Raw genomic sequence first — 15,736 nt, forward strand, 5'->3', positions numbered from 1 at the left:
GAATAAAAAAAGTCACTGATATTTAAACCACTGTTACTTGTTGAAAACAGAAGCAAATAGTGCCTTTGTTTGGTTTACAAGTAAGTATTCACATTGCAACAATCAATATTCCTTTGGGATGATATGAAACAAAAAGGTCATGATTTAGATATTGAACCCAGACTTTGAATCAGTCTTACAAACACAACACTCAAAGAAGCTGACAATATTTCCAGACTCGCGCTTTGTTTTAGTGAGATCTGAGTTTCTCTCTTCCTCACTTGCCCCAGCAAAATGGATTCTGCAAATGAGTGAAACAGAAGAAAATGATCAAGAGAGGGAGATAAAGAGAGATGCTTTCTAGAGTAGCTACATAAACCTGGCTTTGTCCTTGAATAAAACAAGAATTAGCTACATAATAATCCTTTTGCATACACAAGCTCTCAGAAGACTAGAGAGGTTCTAAAATTAGAATTTTTACTGATATGTTACATATTCTTAATTGTCATCTTCTTTTTTTGTTTATGTTCCCTTGGGATTCAGAAGCTTTGGTGTTCAGGACTTTGCTATTTCTTTGTTTCTAACATACTAACTGAAACAGAAACACCTCATTGTTCATAAATGATATCAAAAGGAAAAAAAAAAAACAGCTGAGGCCACTTACCAACATCTTCTTCCTCTTCTTTCTCTTCTCGACATAAGCAAGAAGCTCCTTCTGTTTCTCTAGAGCATCCTCAAGAGCCTGGAAACACCATAACCTAAAAGTCTTAGATAATTGCATTGCCACTTTATTCTAGGTTAAGAGCCATTTTTAAACATAAAAATAAGTAGAGAACTCGGCCTTGAATCAACAAGGACTATACAAATACAAGGAACTTGTGAAATGTTTAGATCATTCATCTACAAGAAAGGGCAAACATCTTATAACAAAAGAGTTACATTTCTTCAACACAATACCTGCTTGAATGTAAAAAAGTTAGACCTCTCTAGGTTCACATTCAAGTGCCATTTGTCTATACAAAAGTCCACCATGCCCAAGCAGCAAGATACTTAATTCTCTGTTACATTCATAACACAAATCTGGCCAAATCTAGTTCCTAGAAGAAAAACAGTAAATATATGTGTGTGAAATAAATGATTTTAAGCATGCTATATGGTAAATGATGTCATGAAACATTTTTTGAATGATAGGCATTCAGAGAAGTTATATATATTTACTCATATTTCTCAGTGTTTAAGAAGATCCTACATCGAATGTGTGTATCATCAGATGTATCATAGGTTGAATATTTGTGTTTAACAGTTTCTTTAGGAAAATTATTTTAACACTTTTTTCAAGCTGATACCTTCTTTGTTGCGGCAAGCTCTGCCTCCAAAATATCCACACGCTTGACGGCAGAATTTAGTATCTCTTCCTTCTCAGGTGGCATCTCAGTGGGCTTATTGTCAAGAACAGTTACCTTCTCTTCCAGCTCATCCAGGCGTTTCAATACGCATGAGTATTCAACCGCTGTGACAGTCGGTGCCGTCAGCTGCCTCTGGTGCCTTTTGCCAGAACTGGAGTCAATGTCTGCATTAACAATCTTCCTTGTTATATTCCGACCAACACGGACCATAGTGAAAACCCCCATGACAATAGCCATGGCCCCAGAAAGAATCCCATTACTAAATCCATCAGGACCATTGTAAACTTCAGAGACAGCATATGAATCTGTAATTCAAGTGGATTGTAAGAAAAATAAAGTCCATAAATGGGAGTGAGAATTCTGAAGTAATAGTAATTTGAAAGTTTAAAGATTTAATCATGCATCAATATGGACCTTTAGGGACGTCAAACTTTTTGTTCCAGTTAGCATCCACAGCCTTGTCCACAATTGGAACAAAACCACCATAAGAACAAGGTTCAGGGAATTTTTCACGAGAAATCTGTACATGCAAATCCTTATGGTTAAATGTTAGTGCAGCAAATTTTCAATTATCATGAAATAGAGTCATGTAGAACTACAATAGACTCTATTTGTATCCTATGGTTTCTTGTATTCTCAAATATAGAGGTCCTTTGATCTTGTTATCTTCAAGAAGGAAAAGTGAACTATTGAGGATATATTTTCAAATCTAAAGCTAAGCTAAACCTCAGGATTCTAGCAATTAGTACTTGAATATTTGATGTGATCAAACATCATGATTTGGATGAAGGATAGAATACAGTATAGTTAAAGAGGTTTTCAATTTTTTCTCTAAAGAGAATGAGAACACTCTGTTAATGCATACTTGCTGATCCAACCGTTCAGTGAAAGAAATGAAAATAGCTAAACAAGGAAATCAACAAGCTAGATTACAAGAATAGACTAAATAGGGTTTGCAAAGGTAATGGTTTACTAGACATTACCTGCCATTTGGAACTGTCAACTTCCCGTATAGGTGACATGTGTGGATGCTCAATAGTACTCCTTGGGGGACTCGGAGAAATAGAACACTTATCTACTGTTAAATGAGCTTTGGGATAGCAGGAATCTTGCTTCTTCATTGAACAAGAATTACTTCAGTATCACAAAATTCCAAGGGAGAAGTACAAAATATGATATCATCATCACCTTAGGATAGAATACTTCTTCTTCAGAAATGGTTTTTTCCTCAGCTCCAGATGTAAGATGTTGCAATTCACAACTTCCAGTGCCATTTTGAACAATCTACGTTGTCAATTTATCAAAGAACATTGATGCTTAAAATATGATAAGGTTCTCTTTTTGATGCAATATAATGCAAAAGGTCACAAGCAAGGAATTAGAGTATGAACCAAAAGCAAAAATGAATGGGAAACAACCACCTTCAAGATTTCAGTATCCTTCCACGGCCCTTTATCCGATCGAAGACATCCACCTTCACATTTGCAAGTGCCACCAAGGAACTCCGGCAATTCACTTGTGAATTAACCAATAAATTAGGAATTTTAAAGATCAATTATTAAGAACCATTATTTCTTCTTATCATATTTTTAAAACAAAAAAAATTGCTTGAAAAAATTCCAGAACTATATTTTTCTTTTATGTCAATTGACATTTGTCCCAACTAAGAAAATTTTCAACCTCTAGTCATAAGAAGATACCTGGCATCAATTACTTCTAGCAGCTTACTTTGGTACTTGTTTCCTAAAACCTGCAAAAAACTTTTTTAGATGCTAAATTCTTTTGTTGTACACATTCCATGTAGAGGCAAAATTCTTACATGGATCTTGGCAGTGGTTTTGGGATCAAGAAAGGACTTTATAGTACTCCAAAGCAGTCTGAATCCCTGGCCTGCATTGATGATAAACATGCGGCACAGGGTCTGAGGAAAGACAAACAGTCACAGTGATTGGACACATTGGACATTTAAGATTCTAACAGTAAAGTAATTGATCAGAATTTATGTCTCTCGAATAATTAAGATACCTCAGGATAATTGTCGCCGTCAATTTTTTGAAGACATCCTATTAGTTCTCTTGCAGCCTTACTGAATTGTTTAACACCCTACATTTGAAATTGTCACATAAATTAGAACCAAGTAGAGATATCTGAGACATGAAAAAAAAAGAAAAATGAAATGTCTAAGACAAATCTGAATTCTTCCAGAAAAAGTAGGAATATACTAGACTTAAAAAGTTCAAAACATCTCATCTATAGCACAATCCTTTGCAGATGCTTTCATTTTGTTTCTAAATCATGCTTGGAAAAAGATGAAGACTGTGATATATTTCAAAAGGTAGCGAAAGTCATCTCAACCATACCACTCCCTGAACATCAATGATGGTAGTGCTCTGGTCTATGTGTTGTTTTGCCGCAACTGAACAAGCTGGAAACTTGACAGCAAAAGTCCTCTCGAACTCTTTTACATGGTATTTAAGATATCGATCCATGGTTGTGACTTGCATCAGCTTGTTGGGATCAACTTGACCCAACCTTTCAATATAGACAGGTCTGCCATCCTTATCTACCCCATGATGACCTTGTGGATAGTATTCTAAGACTTGATCAAGTTCCTTGAATTCAAAATCCTATTATACAATAGAAAGAGGAAGAAGAATGTGTTATTCTGAAATGCCACTAACAATAAATATGTTGCAAATAATTATAAGCATAAAGAATCTGATGACAATTGAAAATTGATTGTCCCACTAAAAGTAAGATAGCATACTTGATTATGAAATGGACTTTGGAGGAAGTTTCTTTATAATATAACTTATAATTATTCTCCGCGAGCCACACCACTCAGAAATGTGCTACACTATGTTGCACATGTTACGTTATATGTTTTAAAGTAAGAAGAAAGGAGTCCAGGAAAAGAGAGAATTTATGAACTAAAAAACATGTACTTTTGCATGAATAATGAACACACCCGAAGGAGAAAGATACATTACCTCTAAAATTGTGTCAGCTCCAAATTCCTTCCTCCACTTAAGCATATCTGCCCACATTTGCTTTGTTTTCTCAATGTCAAATTTTCTGGCCTTGAGAAATCTGAATCACATAAATTTGCATTGATAAGGAAGAATGAAATAGAAGAAGATAGATGGGTAGGGAACCAAAGTTATTGCCTTTTTCATCCAACTTCAAGTAGTCATGAAAGAAACAATTCAGTGCTTAATTCTCAGGAAAGAATTTATTTTTTAAAAAAAAAACATCAAGCAAGTGAAAAACCTGAGCATCATATGATAATCATCATGCTTAGAGGGTAGCATCTCTTCCAAAATTAGAATCTGACGGAAGGCATCAACGGCCTTCAATTCCTCGGCATCACGCACATCCTCAATGGAGACAGACATGACTTTGCTACTTCTCCTGCCCCTTTTTGTCAAAGAATTCCTGAACTTTGAGGATGCATTGTATGCCTTCTTCTTTAGTGATTCAATCTTGGTTTTCCTTTCATCCTCGGAGATAGTATCAAGACCTGAAAATAGATATTAGCATTCAATAAGTCTTTCAGTAAAGAGCCCCTTTAGAGCCTCAGACTTCATTAGCGTGTGTGTCTGTGTATTGTGTAATGTTATATTTTCTAAACTGAGGAATCATAGCCTAGGCCACAATCATCATTTAAAAGACACAGTAGGATATGTAATGCATTTCATATTAGTTGTTTTTCAGCTGCCTATTTCAAACACTTTTTTTGTGTCATCTACAATCTTGAAATGTGTAAGTCATTAACCATAAGGCATCAAGATTCATGACGTGATGTGAGATTTCCGAGTCAAGCATTGCTTAGATTTCTAAACTAAGTATTTACCCTAGGGTCATATAAATACTTACGAGAAGGCCTACATTATTGAGCTAATTAAATTACCTTAGACTAACTTAAACTAAAATTCAATACATATTGGGGTTCACCACAGGTCTTGAAATTGTTATCGCAACTTCCATATTCTCATGATAGAAATCAAACTACTATTCAAGAACAAGAAGATTCTTTTTATCAATGAAATAAAAAAAATGATATTGTAGGTAAGCGAAAAGAAAAGTTATTTAGAATGTTCCATGCAAATTCAATGGCACTTGGTTACATCCTGAACTTCTCTAATACTTTTGCTGATAATAGCAAATAAAATTGGATGAGGAACATATGCAAACAGATCATGTAACAACACGCCAAATCTCGTCATTTGCATACCATGTTTGTGGAACTGGTTAACTGGTCCAGACATGACTTCACACATTTTTGGTGCTTGCAAGTTCAACCTGGTTCAAGATACAAAATGCAAAGGGGTTATGCAAAGAACACCTCCAAGCAACTGAAGTGTGCAATTTTATCAGTAATTAAACAACAACAACAATTTCTGAGGGAAGGATGTATTATATAGATGCATGTTTCATCACACGGGAGCAAACGTGTAAAAAGCTGACGCACAGAAGGAAAAAAATGAATCTTTCTATTAATCGCAAGATATAACTATGAATAGTGAATGGATCCCCAAAATGTAAGACAAAGCCGCAAAACTAATCAACTTGTGCGTAGTCGCAAGCCCACAACATCCGATGTAGGGTTTTCTTGGGCATAGCTTAAAAATCTAGATTCGCCTCGACATGAATAAAGTCAAATGCAATGCAGAAGACCTCAACAATCACCAGAAAGGAAGCATTTTTCTTCTCAAAAACTGAATGGAGCTAGAAGGAGAAGCCAAACAGAGATAAAAGGCGAGAAGAAAAAGGCATTACCTGGGAATGGGCTAGAAATCTGTCAGTTAGAGAAGAGAAAAAAGGCGATTGGGGGATCGAGCAGCATAAAAAGACCTCGGTGAGGAGAAAGGGGAGAGTTACAGGAAGGCAACAACGCGATTGCAAGCTGTAGGAGAGAGAAAAATCTCTCCTTTTTTTATCAATGGATGGCGTTGACGAGGTCCCTGTCTCCAGCCGTGTGTCGGCAAATGTCCACGAAAGAGGGAGGAGGGTGACCGAGAGCCGAAATGCATGCCACTCCGTTCTTTGGAAACGGCTTCCATAGAGGCAACCTACCTAACTGCTATACCTGTCCAATTGCATAAAACAATTATTCAGAATTGTCTAATTAAATGTAAGTATATAAAATATTAAGTAGGTTGGAATTAAAAAAAATCATATATTTCCATAATACTATGGTGTTAAAATTTTATTTTTTAGATTCTATCTAAAAGATCTTATTTTAATATAGATATCCTTATATTTTTTTTAAATATATGATCTTTTTCATATCTTTTCAATGTAGGACTTTAATTGTATTCCTAACAATTCTCCCTTCAAGCGAAAAATAATTATTATTCTCATAGTTCGAGCCTCTCAAGCATATGGTCACTCTTGACCTATTCCAGACCTCTCCTCAAGCATCAAGTCACTCTTGACTTGCTTTGCGTCTTCTTGCAAGTATCCGATCACTCTTGACCTGTTCAGGGCCTTCTCGTAACTTCGTTCAAGATCACCGCACGTGACATCCGGTCTAGATTATGACTCTAATACCAATTGTTACGTAAAGGGGGCAACACTTCTAACGCGGAAGAAGGGAAAGAGATAAAGAGATAGTGCGGAGCAATGAGTCAAAGACACACCATAAAGAGCAAACATGAGGAAGAAGAAGAAGAAGAAGAAGAAGAAGAAGAAGAGTTACCTACTATACAAAATAGTTGAAACTTTATTAGAATTCTCTCTATATTAAAGAATTCACACCATAATGTAATAGGTTTACAATTACCCCCTATAAATAGTGCCCAAACCCTAACATGCTAAAACAGACCCGAAAAATCATAACAAATTTCTATTATAAAAAATTGTAATAGAATTCTGTTATAAAAAATTGTAATGACCTTCACTCATATATGAGCCACCCATTAACAATCTCCACCTCGGTGAATATTCACCCCTTCGAAGAATACGAGTATTTGAGTAAAACTCCAACTGGATCTATAGGTTTGGGCTTTCTTCCTTTAGCATCTAGAGATAAGGATCAAGTTTAAGCAATACTTGAACTTCTCTACGGTTACTGGCTTTGTCAACATATCTGCAACATTATCTGCAGTATGGACATCCTCAAGTTGAATTTCCCCGGAAGCAATGATCTCTATGGTCTTGTGATACCTCACATTAATATGCTTGGTTCTCGCATGATACACCTAATTCTTTATCAAATAGATAGCACTCTTACTATCACACAACAACTTGACTCCATTTTGCTGAACCCCCAATTCTCCGATCAACCCTGTAAGCCACAAAGCTTTCTTTGCTGCTTTACCTATGGCTATGTGCTATGACTACGTAGTCGATAATGCAATTATGGGTTATATCATTAACTTCCAACAGTTATGTCCTCTAGTTATTGCGAACACGTATCCTGTAGTAAACCTCATATTATCTAGATCTTTTGCATAGTCAGCATCCACATATCTTGACAGTGAAGTATTTTCCAGTTGTCTATAGAACATGCTATCATAATCAGTTGCATTGTTCAAGTATCTGAAAATCTACTTCACTGCATCTTAATACGGTCGACCAAGATTTGAGAGAAACTTACTCACTATACTAACTGTTTGCATTAAATATAGTCTCATACAAACTATGGCATATATTAGACAACCAATTATACTATATATGGAACCTTTGACATCTTCTAGATCTCCTCATCTGTCCTTGGATATTGTGTATTGGATAACTTGAAGTGATCTGCAAAAGGTGTTCTCAACGTTTTTGTATTCTTCATGTTGGACATATCCAAAACCTATTCCACATAGCTACGTTGAGATAACCATAATCTCTCTGTATCCCTATCCTTATAAATTTCCATCCTAAGAATCTTCTTGGTTTCGCCCAAGTCTTTCATGTCAAATTCCTTGCTCAGTAGCTCATTCAATTTGTCAACCTCTTTCTTCTTCTTTGCAACAATCAACAGGTCATCAATGTATAGTATTAGGAAAGTCAGCGATTCATCGTCCATGCTCTTCACATATAGGTAACAGTCGTACTCACATCTTCTAAAGCTATTTTGAATCATGTATGAATCAAAATACTTGTATCATTGCCTAGGAGATTGTTTCAATTCATAGAGTGGTTTATTCTATATGAAAATCAACTGCTCTTGTTAGGGCTGACTAAATCTTTCAGGTCGTAACATAAAAATCCACTCCTTCAAATTCCCATGAAGAATGGTGTGGTGAAAATGTTGAATAGGACAATCATTAAGAAGACAAGATGTCTTATTAATAGGCTAGCAAAGAATTTTTGGGCAGCAGTAGTTAACATAACATGTTATCTCATTAATAGATCATCAAGAGCAGTACTGGAAGACAAAGTATCAAAGGAAGTATAGACAGGGAATCTAGTAAATTACTCTCATCTTCAAATTTTTTAATGTCCAGTCTATATGCATATATCTAGTGAGAAAGATTAAAGCTGGATGCAAAGCTAAAACATTACATTTTTATGGGGTATCAGAAAGGAGTTAAAGACTTCAAGCTTTGGGATTCTAAGGCAAACAAGGTGGTGATCATCAGAGATGTGGTGTTTGATGAGAAGATCATGTTACAAAGTACTCAAGAAGATGGAACGAAAAAATCACAAAGCAACAAGCATAAGGACATTGTGTAAGCGAAGCAAGAAACTCATGACTCTGATAATGATAGCTCAGGGCACACAAAACATCGCATATAGCTGGAGGTAAGATAAGACAGGTCATAAAATCACCCACCAGATATGGTTTTGAGGACTTGGTGTCTTATGCATTCATAACTAATAGCGGAGATCCTACATCTTTTCAAAAGGCAGTTCATAACACTGAGAAGAGCAAGTGGATGAGTGCTATGATGGAGGAGATGAGGTCACTGTAAAAGAACAAAACATGAGATCTAGTGGAACTTCCTGAGAGAAAACAAGCTATAGGATGCAAGTGGATGTTCAAGAAGAAGGAACCAATGTCAAAGGAAGGAGAAGTGAAATACAATGTCACCCCACATGACATCCGATCTGGACCATGACTTTGATACCATTTGCTGGGACCAAATAATTCATGTATCTTCATAATAATATAATATTATCCACTTTGGCCTTAAGACCTAATGATTTTATTTTTTTGACTCTATCCAAAAGACTTCATACTAATAGAGATATCTTCATTCTTTTAAACCCATGCTTTTTGAATATATTTTCAACAAGGGTCGGCTCAAGCCTATTTGAGGCCCTAGGCGGAAAATAAAATTTAGGTTTTTGACATTATTTTAAAAAAAATTCCCTCACCTTTTATTCATTCAGACTTGGGATCGAAAACAGTGGTTTAAAATTTTTTTTAACAAATTAAATATTAATTTTAAAAAATAATACAATTTAATTTTCTCATTTTTAGATACTAAATTATTAATTAAATTTTCATATTCAAGTTTTGATAACCTAATTATTATTATTAGATATAATAATACACCTCAAGTAGACAATAAGTTTACAATTCACTTAGCTAAAAATAAGTATATTCAAAATTATTTTAAAAAAAAGAAATATAGAAATATGTCTAATTATTTAAATAAAAGAAGGAGAGAACAACCCTTACAAAAATGAACAAAATTGAGGAAATAAGAATAATAATAGAAAAAAAATGCTCTCATGCTTAATTTAAAAAATAAAGATCACAATAAGATCAAAACCAACCATTATCATTTATCAAAAACTAAATGAAAGCCTTTTTAAGCACAGAGCAAAAGAAAAAAAATTATATTTTTCATTACCTAAACTAGAACAATTATAAATGATAGAATGGAGACAAAGAGAAAATTGAATAATTTATGACTATAAATATATCTAAATAAAAGTTAAACTTCTATCAAGGAAGCGAAATGATAGAGGTATCTCACTCATTATTGCTAAAATTTAATAAAATCTTCTATTTTTATCAGACACAATATGGATGAACACATAACATTTGAATAAATCAAGCAACGAGCATCATAGCATTGACCGGATCATCATGTAAGTGTTAGGTGCAGTTTCTTTTCTCCAATCTCAATGAGCAAAAAAAGTACAGAGAGGGAGGGAGTTGGAAAAGGGGAAGAGGAGAAACTTAAAAATAACTAGCATTTTTATTTTCAATTGTATGGATAAGATTAAAAAAAATTCTAATTTATGTTCTTATTGATCAAAAAGAAAGTATCACCAAGGAATGAGAAATGTAATGAGAGTGGCTATGATTGAGAGATATTGAAGAGGAATAGATTAGATTTTATAAAATAATATCTATAATTAAAAATAAATTTAATTTGTTAAAAAAAGAATTCTTTTATTACTCTATCCATTGAACCCTAATGAGTTGTGAAATACGAAGCTTTATAGATTGAAATAAATATTTAATCACGTGGGTTCTATTCTTTTCCATTTTTTTAAAAAAATTATACATAAAAATATATTTAGTATATTAAAAATAATGATCCCGATTTTTAGAGAATGAAATTGTACAATCTTTTATCACGTGGGCCATATTTTTTTCATTATCTTTGAAAAAACATATAACAATATATTTAATACATTAAAAATAATGGGCCCCAATAAAAATTGAGGCCCTAGGCATAGGCCTATATATATATATATATAGATACATCTAATTCAAATATAAGGTAATTTACCTCTTTTCATTAAACTTGAATGTACGATGATGGTGTTAGTAATTAGTCCTAAAAGTAAATCATGAGATAATTAGAGCTTTTGGATTACTCATTGAGTTAGATTCAAATGAACTCACTCATTAGATTGAGTCCAATCCGAATTAGACACATTGAATTAATGGATTAGACTCAATGGGTTAGACTTATTGGATTATTGGATTAATGGATTAATGGTTAATCCAATATAATAAATCCAACTCATTAAGAGAAATACAAAGAGATAAAAGACCTTTGGTATTCATGGGATGAATATAAATAGTCTTTTGTAATGAATTTTTCATAAGAGTTGAAAAGTGAAGAGAATGGTGACTCTTCATCTCTCTCTTCTTCCTCCTCCTTCCATGGCCGAACCAATCTTCTTGCTAGCACAAGAAGATGGTTCTAGCAAGAAGATGGTTCTTCTCCGAAGGCTTCGTTCGTACGACGAACGAAGAATATGTTCGTGTGGATATCATAGAAGCACAGACGTTTGAACGCGTTGAGATCTGGATCCAAAGAAAAGGTTGCTGTCGGGATTGCGAAGGGCACACAACAAAGGTAATCCTATCATGTAACTTAGTATAATTTATTTTTAGAAAATATTTTTTTCCTTCGCATGGATCTGCTGGATAAGTGGATCTAATATTTTTCCGCTGCGCTTTCACATATTTAGCACGCTTGATCCCAACATATGGGCACAAAATTAACTAGGAATTTTGATGGTGCCTTAAATTTTTTAACCAAGTACATAAATCTTTTCTATTGTCCAAATTATTTAATCCTCTCCTTAATCATATACTTTCTTTTCTCTATCTAAAATAAAAAAATACACCTACTTTCTATTTTCTTCTTCTCTTTGTACAATAATCTTTAATAACTAAATAACTAGGGTGCAGTAGCAATTGATACTCATAATAAAATTATTTCAATTAAAGTTGCAAGAATCTGGTACATTTAGGGAAAAAATCGACGGCCCCAAATTATTATAATAGTCAAATTAAAAGAGCATCAAATTAAAAGGCGACCCTCCTTTTTTGAGAATAACCTTTATTTTCAAAGTTATTATAACAGCTACGAGTAGCTATTATAAAATGTAATAATTAGTATCATACCAACAACTTAGTAACTGCTATACAATTGCCTTAAAGTAATTTTAATTAATTTAAAATTATTTTAATGAAATTTAAATAATTTTGATCAAATTGATAATTTTTTTATATGATAGTGCTTAGAGTTTAGAATTTAGAACTCAAAGTTTTATCATTTAGAGTTCAGGATTTATGATTTAAAGTTTATCTATAACCGTGTAATAGCAACTTACTTCTACAACTATATAATAAGTATTTAGTAGTTTCTATAACTATTTTAAAATAATTTTGATAAAGATTAATATTTTTTTTATCAAGTTGGTAAGAATATTTTAATATAATATTATTCAGAATCTAGAATTTAGGATTTAATTATAATTATATAATAGCTACCTAAGTAACTTCTTGTGTAATAGCTACTTAGTAGCTACTACAATTATTTTAAAGTGATTTTAATCAATTTAAAGTTATTTTAATGAAGTTTAAGTAATTTTGACTAAGTTAATAAAGAGTATTTTGATATAATAGTACTTTTACATATTAATTTTGATTAAAATAAAATAATTAATTTTTCATATTGTAGTGTGATACAATAGATATATAAGTGGCTCTCACATAGGATCAGAAAGTCAATCTTTCGGTTAACATGATAGTCAAAGTCTAAGGTCGGTCAACCTGAGTAAATGGTCGATTGGGACATCAGAGACCACCATCCAATCATATCTCCGCCTCATGGGACTCTGCTCCCCTATATCCTTCCGCTCGGTTCCCAATCAGATTTTCTACTCCCAGGACTCTGCTCCCTTGCCTCCTCCCGATCGGGTCATGGGATCACGGGGCTCTGCTCCCTTATATCCTTCCGCTCGGTTCCCAATCGATTCACATGATCACGAGGTTTTGCTCCCCTATATCCTTCTGGTTGATTCCCGATTATATTTCCTACTCCTAGAGCTCTGCTCCCTACCTCCTCCCGATCGGTTCATAGGATCACAGGGCTCTGCTCCAATATAGCCTGCCTCTAGGTTCTCAATCGACCCAATCGGATCTTCGACTCATAGGGCTCTGCTCCCCTCGGATCCCTATCAAATGAACATGCGTATAATTAAGTAGACCTGTCAGCACACGACCAGAGATTAGGCCCCCTTTTTTCTAACCTATTATCCCAATATTTGGGTCAGGCCTAGAAAGTCTAATGAGCCTTTCAACTCAAGAGCTCATTCCACAATTAATATTGCATGTGAGATTGTCAAAGGCATGTATGACCATATCTTTATATAGAATATAGGAAACTAGAAATGTATAGGGGATGGGACGGTACACTATAGTGGAGATACATAGATTTGACATATATCTTATGCTGATATGAGATTTAATTAATGTGGGGCTTATAAAAGTGTTAAAAAAGGTCCCACCCTCATGGACATAGATACGTCTTTTGTTTCACACACATCTTATATTCTTCTACTACTATTTGTAAGTACTCCGAGATAATTTTGATATGATTAATCGAGTTAAGTTAGGTCCTGTTGTTGTTAGGACCCTTGGCGGCCGGCTTGAGGGAGTGAATTGTCTATGAAACAACCTTTCTCATTCTTTCAACTCAGATTAGTAGCAATAGTACAGTTAAGAATGAATTAAAAAAACTGAAAGAAGAGGTGCAGAGTTTACTTGGTTACAACCTAGTTGGTCACTTGGTTGTTAATCCAAGATAAATGAAACACTCTAGAAAATCTCCTTTAGTGAAGGCGAAGAAGCCTCTTACACTCGTTGATTGCTCATACTATTGCTAGAAAATGAATACTAGAGTTGATACTAAAGTTGTTGTCTATTTCCTAGCTACAGGGGCCTTTTTATAGCTCTTAGAAAATCCTATTCGTGGGTGGAAGGTGCCTCCAACAGGTTAGAAGGCGCCTCCAGTGAGACGCTTTATCCTTTGGCAACGATAATATTTTTCTGGTCGAAGGCACCTTCCATAGGGCTGGAAGGTGCCTTCGTATTGTTCATCGAAGGCGCCTTCTAGCCATGGAAGGCGCCTTCCACAGTGAGGCGCGCGAAGTGCCTTCAACTCCCATTGAAGGCACCTCTAGCATCACTTCCAGCCATCTTTTGCTCTTTTGCTGCTCCAATCACCTGGGTGATTTCGGTCAACCAAAATAAGACTCACTCGAACCTATTTTCCGACCTTCTTTTCGAGCAGGCTTCCTCCCCAGCTTCTCGTCCCTCGAATGTCACACACATTCTTCTCATCTACTGGTGTACTCTTCCGCAGCACTTCATCCCTCGGATGCACTGAGTTCGTCGGCTCCCTTCCCGTGCTATCCTTTTCGCTAGCTATGTCTTCTGCTCGACTTTTTGTGTTCCTAAGCTCTTGCGCACTTAGACACAAAGATCAAATACTAACAGAACCTAACCTGACTTAGTTGATCACATCAAAACTACCTTGGGGTACCAATAATCTCCCCTTTTTTGATGTAATCAAACTCAAGTTAAGTTAGGGTAAACCATAAACAAAATAGAAATAAAAAAAAAATTGCAAGTATGAAAAGTAAGTACAAATATTAAAATTTAAAATTGTACTACCTCCCCGTAAACTTAATCTTACTTCTCCCTCTTTTGATAACATTAAAAATAAAATAAATTTTACTAACAATAACAAAAAAGTCTAAGGAAAAAAAATGATAGTTTTAGTTTCAAAAAAAAAAAAAGTTAAAGACAAACTTTGATGTTTTAACAATATGAAAGTTGGCCCAAAAAATTTTGAAAAATTTTCTGAATAATTTAAAAAGAATTTGACAAACATTGAAAGCATGATAATTCAATGCTTAATAGTTAGTCAATTAAACATTTATTTCTGTAATTGGCTTCCAAGCTGTGGCGAGGCACTAGTCCTTCTTTGTTATTGGAGCAATAACTACTTTTTAAACAAAGCCTCTTAAAGAAATTAAACATTTAATTTTTTCTCTAAAAGCCCTACTTCCTATTTTAATTTATACAAGATTTTGGAACCTAATATAGGTTCCTTCTAATTGGGTTAATCAAAAATTTCTTAGGTATATATTTATGTGATATCTTCCTAATTTGGCCCTTATGGTATTTAAAATACCAGTTTAAATTATTATATCTCCTAATATTTTGATTATTTGAGCATGTAAGATTTTTTAAGTATTCTATTTCAGTTTTCAATTTGTCATTTTCTAATTTCAAATTATCAAATAACTCTACGGGGTAAGTATTGACTAATTGTCTTTTCAAGTCCATATTTTCTTTTTCTAATTTTACTAAATCCTTGGAAAGACTCTTAATAAATTTAAATAACATTTCAGGAGATAAGGCACGTACCTACCTTACCTCGTATTCTGATGCTCCCCCTTCATCGTAGCTTTCCTCTAATGAACCTCCCCCTTCATCGATGCACATCTCTAAGCTGGTTTCATCTTCCTTTTGATGGTCTACCATTAGGGCCAGTCCGGCATAGGCTTCGATTTCAGATTCGGAGGACGACGATTCATCCCATATAGCTTTTAGACTATGCTTGGGCCGAGCTGGCTTCTTGTTC

General features: G+C 34.4%; 1 protein-coding gene across 1 annotated transcript; it reads right to left on the minus strand.

The window, feature by feature from the left end:
* Nucleotides 1-6,434, minus strand: LOC121995687 (phosphatidylinositol/phosphatidylcholine transfer protein SFH12-like). The gene is made up of 15 exons (XM_042549429.1): nt 6,165-6,434; nt 5,620-5,687; nt 4,656-4,905; nt 4,376-4,475; nt 3,746-4,012; nt 3,411-3,488; nt 3,205-3,306; nt 3,086-3,135; nt 2,807-2,900; nt 2,574-2,669; nt 2,369-2,500; nt 1,800-1,905; nt 1,326-1,690; nt 644-721; nt 1-280 (listed from the first exon to the last, which is right to left on the minus strand). Exons 2-15 carry the CDS (start codon nt 5,663-5,665, stop codon nt 257-259), a joined length of 1,788 nt encoding a protein of 595 aa, XP_042405363.1. The 5' UTR covers nt 5,666-5,687; nt 6,165-6,434; the 3' UTR covers nt 1-256.
* Nucleotides 6,435-15,736: the final 9,302 nt, after the last annotated feature.

This window comes from Zingiber officinale, chromosome 6A (genome assembly GCF_018446385.1).
Source record: "Zingiber officinale cultivar Zhangliang chromosome 6A, Zo_v1.1, whole genome shotgun sequence".
Taxonomy (NCBI): domain Eukaryota; kingdom Viridiplantae; phylum Streptophyta; class Magnoliopsida; order Zingiberales; family Zingiberaceae; genus Zingiber; species Zingiber officinale.

Coding starts and splice junctions, on each gene's coding strand:
- LOC121995687 (XM_042549429.1), bottom strand. CDS start 5,665: ATGTGTGAAGTCATGTCTGGACCAGTTAACCAGTTCCACAAACATG. Junction 3,489..3,745: donor TCATTGATGTTCAGGGAGTG/GTATGGTTGAGA, acceptor TTTCAAATGTAG/GGTGTTAAACAATTCAGTAA. Junction 281..643: donor AGAAGAGGAAGAAGATGTTG/GTAAGTGGCCTC, acceptor ACTCATTTGCAG/AATCCATTTTGCTGGGGCAA.